General features: G+C 45.5%; 1 protein-coding gene across 1 annotated transcript in view; it reads right to left on the bottom strand.

Annotated features, from left to right (window-relative positions):
* Positions 1-3,673: 3,673 nt before the first annotated feature.
* The window catches only part of MED21 (mediator complex subunit 21), a 7,629-nt gene continuing 3,995 nt past the window's right edge, over positions 3,674-7,307 (bottom strand). The window contains exons 5-6 of the mRNA XM_017745751.1: positions 5,263-5,268; positions 3,674-3,827 (exon numbers count right to left, since the gene is read on the bottom strand). Coding sequence (XP_017601240.1) covers positions 3,674-3,827; positions 5,263-5,268 — 160 coding nt within the window. The remainder of the gene's footprint in view (positions 3,828-5,262; positions 5,269-7,307) is intronic.

Genomic DNA, 7,307 nt, shown 5'->3' with positions numbered 1-7,307 from the left:
CACAAGTTCCCTTTATGAGGGGAACAACAACTCGTTTGCACTTTAACTTCATTATTTCAGAAGTTATGTTATTGCAGCTTTATTCTGGCAGCCACCAAGCATAAAAAGCTGTGCAGGATATAGGCACAAACCTGCTTACTGTGGTCAATATTACTTCATTACTCTAATGAGCAGATTAATTTCTAACTCTGCTCCATAGGATTCTTCCTGATAAATTTTCTCTGAAAGGAATATTTTTTTACATTTTAGCCTACAATTTACTGTGTATTCCACAGCCCATCAAAGTCAGGACTTCAGACGACGTTAATATCCACTGTTACACAACACACAATTAAATATGACCTAATCATAAAGAACAAGTCACACAGTTCAGGAACACTAGCATCTACAGATGCCAAGCCATTTTGTTAAATCATACAAGCTCATGACAATTTTTGTGAAAAGAAAATTGATCCCTCACTACCCAGCCACAACTAAGATTAAGAACACTGCCTTTTATCATGCCTCACCTCCTGAATTCCTTCTCCTGTTAGAGAGGTTGGCAGGGATTAATTACTCAATTACTTTTAATTGGTCAATTAAGGACCAGGTGGAAGGAACCACACAGGTGCAAGTGGATCCCTACTCATTCACCTGCAGCTGCTGCAGAAAACCTGCAGAGGAAGCAGCCAAACACAATTGCTCTCAGCTGAGAAATACTAATGCCAGAGCAGGATTGCCCTCTGCACACTTGAGCACACCAGAACAAGTCAGAGCTACTCCTTTCTGCCTCACTGGAGGATTTCCCTCTCTCACAGCGCACAAGGGAACTCCTCCACAGCCTGTTGGAACCACAGGAAGGATTTCTCTTGCTGTTGACCAACACCAGCAAGGGCAGGTCCCACCTTGTGGTGCTCCCTGTGGATCTGTCTGGCACACTGAAAGCCTCAGGACTTGTGCATCGCCTGGGAATGCCAGCTCTCCTTTGCAAAACCACTCAGGTTTTGGCTCTTGGATGCCTGAAGCAAGCTGGAGAGCTCCACCCAGATCCACTGTAGGCACCTTTCCATAGCTGGCTCCCACAGTACGAATTACAACCATGTAATTTGAACCAGTTCCATCACTTTATGTTCAAACTCAGTGCCTTTTGGGGAAGGATGACAACATCATGCATCCTTTAGAAATCAAGTTCAGGTGTGACTTGGCTTCTCCATTGCTGAGGCTGAAGGTATGGCCATGCTGCAGCCTCAGCCCTGACTGATGCTGCAGGGAGAGAGGAGGAGGGACACCAGATCTGCTGTGAGGGGGCATTACACACTCACTCACTGCCCTTGAATTAATCCAAGATGTTTTTTCTTCTTCTCTGCAGCATTTCCCTTCCATTATTTTACCCAGTGCCTCTGTAAATCACACAGGAGCTGCACAGAGAGGCACATGCCCCACTTTATGGTGCCCAGGACAGTCAGGATGCCTCCTTAGCTTTACACACACGTACCTGGTACCAGTGAAATAGAGGATCTGCTTCCACTCCATCAATCACCATTTGACAACAGCTGGATGATTCTGGTGGCTTTTCTGTAGCAGAAGTTGGACAAATTACTGCACTCTCACCGTGCTGCTACACAGGGAAAGCTTCCTGGCAGCAGCCTACTGCCGTTTTTAGAACACAACCAAGGGAAAACCTCCATTGCCAAAGCTATGCCTTGAATCCCAAGTCCAGTAAAGACCCAGGGTGCTCATTGGTACATACTGAGAGGTTTATCTGAACACTGCCCAGTTTTCAGAATTAATCCTTGCTTATAGTTTGCTGATATGAGCATTCAAAATAAAATGGCAGGCTGACTGCTAGGAGAACCCACACTTTTTCTGATACCTCTGGGAAGAAAACAGAGAGAGGGAACCAGGTTTTTTTTTTTTCTTTTCAACAAGGTTCATTAGGTTAGGAACAATTGTATCCTGACTGCCCTGACATTTTTCCTTCTGCATCCACCTTCTTCAGAGCTGAAATAAAATCTGCCTTCCCCTGTTTTTCCCAATGGAAAGCACCAAGCACATAAGCCGTTACTTCTTCCTATTCATCATTCCGCAATACCTGGAGAAAGCACCAGAGAAACTCCTGCAGAGACTTCACCTCCACGATCTCAGGTGTAAGAGCCCTCTTCTTTTGAGCTCTTCACTTCAAAGATGTTGTGCTCTCTTTTCATGAATGTGGCTTCTCTCTCTTGGATCATGGCTTGAGAAAACAATTGGGATTTTTCTCTAGCACTTGTGGAAAGTTAATGTGCATTTAATTGCTTTCCCACACAGCCATAGAATGGAGTACATTTTTTCCTGAAAGAGGGCTTTTATTCCAATCTTTTCTTTTTAAGTGGGCAGGGTGGAGGAAGGATGTCTCAGAGCCAAATTACACAGTCCCTACTCAGCTACAAATTTCCACTTCACAAAATTAATTCATTTAGGCCTTCAGTGAAGTGTGTAAGAGGCTAAACCCAAGACCCAAGTAATATTTACAGTAAGCAAATATCAAGTTAAAATGGTCAGTGGAAAACTGTTTGCACTGTTGTGTTATGCTTCTTGAGTGTCAGGTATAAACAGAAATTCAGAAGAAACATGGTGTAAACAGCTGTAAAATAGACAATCCTTTCTGCTCAGATCAGGAGGTGAATGTGTTCAGCTACTTGTCCATGCTGGTTGAGTACAGCAGCAGCAAGAATATAAAATTCCTGGTCTAGCTACAGTGAACAAGCCACATTTCCTACAAGGCTTTCCACGAAACAAAAATAAACATAAAAGCTGCATCTAAGTGTACACAAGCAGCATGTAGTCATTGTCAAGCTGCACTCCTTCAAAGCATGCCACACTAAAAACACTGAAACAGACAAAAACTTTCTGAAGATCATTTCCACTGTGGATGCCACTTACTGCAAGCACCTAAAATGGTGCCTGACATACCTGGAACGTGAAAAAAAGCTGGCAGACTTTGTTTTCTGTGCTCTTTGTTGCTAGAACATGGGTTATAGGTAAAAAGTTACTGTCAGTCAATCAATAATTTGTTTTTAAGTCAATAAAAGTCATTCAAGCTTTATTCCATAGATCTTAAAGAAAAAGAATAAAAGTTTTGCTCTAGACTCAGGTTTGATGCCTGAAAATTGGGCTTTCATTATTTCTTATGTATGACTATATAACAAGCTATGTAAAACACAAATACAATTTATTTCTGTAGAGGAGTCTGCCTTTGTCTAACAGTGAGTCAGCATCATCTGACAGATCAATTTTCTCTAAGTGTAGGATGTGGATTTTGCATATCACACTCTCCAAGGGCACCTGTTGGAAACTTGGGTCGCTACAGCATGGAATTTCACACCACACATAAGGTCAACTCAGTGGCCGCCCAGCACATCACAAAGTCTCATCAATAGGAATGAGGCTGATATGAGATACCTCAAGTTTTCTGCCCTCCAGATCTGCCTTTCTATAACGGGGACACAACATTCCTTAACACTTTGTTGGTTCTTTCTGAAGCTGTGTCTTGTATCCACAGGATCAAGAGGAGAGACCTCAGGTGTCTAATTCCACCTCCTAAGCAGAGGTCAGTCAGCTGTGAGGTCAGATGAGGTTGGTCAGAGCTTTAAGCAGCCAAGTCTTGAAAAACCTCCCAGGAATTTCAGCCTCTCTGGGGACCATGTTGCAAAATTTACTTGTCCTGATGTTGAAAAAGCTTTTCCTTGTGACCACTCTGAACCTCTGTTGTTTCAATCTCTGTCCACCACCATCCTCCTTCTGCCAAGCACCACTGTGAACAGCCTGGCCCTGTCTCTCCATAAGCCCCCAGAGGTGTGGGCAGGCTGCTGTTAGGTGTCCCCACAGCCATCCCTTTTCCCAGCCTAGCTCCCCTCATGGGGGATGTGCTCCAGCCCATGCTGACCCTGGGGGCCCATAGCTGTAGGGAGTGTTCCAGGTGCACTCCAACACGTGCTGAGCACAGGGAAGTGATCACTTTCCTCGATCTCCTGGCTGTGCTCCCACTAACACAGCCTGAGATGCTGTTGGCCCGTTGTACTCCCAGGCCCAGCTGCTGGCTCATGCTCAGCCTGCTGTGTGCCAAGGCCCTGAGCTCCATCTGAGCAGAGCTGCTCTCCAGCCTGCCAGTCTCTGGCCTGTATTGTTGAAAACTACCAAAAACTTTTGGTATCAAATCTGTGGGGATGGCCAAGACACTTCCCTCATGCCACACACAGCAGAAGCTCCCAGATCTTCCAAGATCATCTTCAATAGAAGCTAAGATTAACTCCATATAGACATTAAGCTAAAATAATGTTAGTGTACTTTTCCTTGTATCTTTAAAAACAAGTGTACGAATTTCTCTGTATTCTTGTCTCTGAAAAAGAGAACAGCTGCTGCGAGGTGTTCCATTCCTCCAAGCATGGTTGTTTATAGTAAAGAAGACTAGGTTTTGATCAGTTGCTTATATTTACTAAATTGATTCCAAGATCTTTGCCAGTGGGCTGCATGGATTCCCAGCATGAGATGCTCCTGGCTCATGTGAAGTGGTTGAGATTGTTTTTCAATGGAATTTTCCACTATGCTCTGTACTATCTTTCTTCAAAGCACAGTTTGTTCACTGGGCAGTACTTCTTGTCCACAAAACACGCAGAACCATTGCCCAATAATTTTGTTTTCTTCCCACATGCTTTACGTCCATCTATTCTCTTGTCTCAACCAAAGTTTCCTTTCACAGCGCTCTCGCAGGTAACCTGATACGTTTGTTACCAGCTGCTGCGTCGGCTTTGTCTCCCCCCGCCCCCCTCTCTCCAGTTTGGGAGGCAGTCAAGGCTTCTCAGCGAAGACACAATGCCACACAGGCTGGGGATGAGCAGATGGAGCAGCCCTGGCAGAAGGACTCAGGGGTGCTGTGGGTGAGAGCTGGCCCTGCCCCGGCCGTGTGCGCTGGGACAGAACCCCCTGTGCTGGGCTGAGCCCCAGCGTGGGCAGCAGGGGAGGCCAGCCCTCCAGATGTGTTTATCCCAGAATTTGTGGCCTGCAGGACACCTACTCCCAAGAAGCCATCCTTGCTCTTCGTCATTGTTTCCATGACCAAGGGCTGGAATTTGGCCACAATGGACAAAGTCTCCCCATCTGGATCTGGCGTCTCCTCCTCTTCAGACTCTGAGACAGGAGCAACCCCTAGACAAAAGGACAGGAATTCAAGCAGCTGTTTCCCCTCTCTCCCCTTTTAAGCAATTGTGAAGTGGTTACACATTTACCAGGCAAATCCAGGAGCACTGGGAGCTTCCCAGCTGTCCCCGCACAGCAGAACTCAGACCCATCCCCAGACCAGCTTTGGCTGTGTGAATTAAAGAGGAGTCCTCCTTTTAGTGACCAACTCAACGGCTTTAAAGTGAGAGCGGGTGGGTTTAGGTTGGATATTGGGAAGAAACTGTTCCCTGAGAGGGTGAGGAGGCCCTGGCACAGGGTGCCCAGAGCAGCTGTGGGTGCCCCTGGATCCCTGGCAGTGTCCAAGGCCAGGTCGGATGGGGCTTGGAGCAAGCTGGGATAGTGGAAGGTGTCCCTGCCCATGGCAGGGGGTTGGAATGAGATGATCTTTAAGGTCCCATTCCATTCTATGATTCTGTGATTCCCCCACTTTTTCTAATGTACTGAAAGTAGGAGTGTTACAAATGACACAGACCCAGTAATCTCGCATGCCCTACAATTCTTGCCTGAGTACAAGGACATCACTACCATTGCAAAGTGTGCTCTGAGCAGAGATGTTCAAACCCCAACAGCAGCACCTGGACAAATCAGTACATGACAGAGGGCAAAGGAATCCGCATCTCCAGGCCCCAAACTCACGCTTTGTCCATTAGACAGCTGCAGCAAACCAATGCTTTCCCTCCTTTTTTCTGTCAGACCCAACAGAAGATACACACCTTGCTGACCAAGCTGCAGACTGTGAAAGAGCAGGTGAAAATCTACAACAGCTGAAGTATTGAAACATCAAACACACTTATGAGGGAGCTTATTTATACCTCTGGTTAAGGTTTACTTCCAAGTGTGACCACCTGTTTGATGCACAAACAGCAGCTAGAAGAAAGAGATTCCACAGTTAGGCAGTATCAGGCTGCAGAAATGCACAGTTTTCAAGTATAAAAATATAGAAGGCTATGAAATGAAAAGAACTGTGGTTCCTGAAGATGTACACTGTCTTCCACAGTTCCCAAGTTAACAAGTGTGTATTCAATATATAGAAACAGGTGGTTTTGATCATGAAATGAGCAGATGTTTTGTAGCAACAAACAACACCCTGCAATAACAAGGCTGGTAACTCAAAACAACAAAAAATGACCAAGTTTAACCCCAAGTTCATGCTTTGAACCTGCTGGTTTGGTGTTGGGGTTTTATTTTAAATATCAATAAGAGATACTGGTATTTCTATAGTCCTACAACAAAGAGCAAAAATTCATTCAGTGATTGAGTGTGTGAGGATAAAAACACCTCTGTAGAGCACCTTGGGGACAATGGGAATCTTGCTGCTTAGGATCACATCATTCATGTGGCAGCCACTGCTTACACTGAAAAGCAACTTTATGTAATAAGCTATTTTCAGTTTTCTCGCTGCTGATTTTTACCCAGTCACCCAATGCTTCCTCACCACTGCCTGCTTTAGAGGCACTCACCAGTTGCCAAGAGAATACACAGTATCAGCAAAAGAAGAGAAATAGCACAAGCAAGTAAGAGCAAGTGTGTCAGTGGCAACAATGGAGTCAAAGGCTCATTTGTGAGTTACAAACCATAATAAATGTCAGTATCAGACACCTGCAGGTTTATTTCTTTGTAAATGCGATGCCAGTGACAAGAACAATCACTCTGCAAACATCAGAGTTTACTTATCCTTTCACATGCTCTGCAAAGGGTGGTAAACCAGCCAATGAACAATACAAATGTTTAATTACCAGTGCTGTTCATTAAAACAGATGACCATCATTGCATTCACAGCACTGACTCCAGGGAACTCTGGCCAACTCAAATGTGTCTGGGCTTACAAAAAAACCATACCATGACTATAGTGGGATTAACTTATACAAATACTTCTAATATGTAACAAATTCGATTGAAGTCATATTCGCGAACAGAAAGCTCGTTTCAAGTCAAGGAAACACACATCAGATCCGGAGCAGAGTCCCTGCAGAAGCGTTTCTCACACAAAACCCGCAGAGCCGCTGCTCCCAACGCGGAGCAGAGCGCGGGGCAGCCCCGCGGGAGGGCCGGGCCGGCCGCTCCATTCCCGGCGCATCCCGAGGCGTTGCCGCGGCTCTCGGGCTGGGCCG

This window comes from Corvus brachyrhynchos, unplaced genomic scaffold (assembly GCF_000691975.1).
Source record: "Corvus brachyrhynchos isolate BGI_N302 unplaced genomic scaffold, ASM69197v1 scaffold209, whole genome shotgun sequence".
In the NCBI taxonomy this organism is placed as follows: domain Eukaryota; kingdom Metazoa; phylum Chordata; class Aves; order Passeriformes; family Corvidae; genus Corvus; species Corvus brachyrhynchos.
This window is presented reverse-complemented; position numbering and strand designations above follow the sequence as displayed.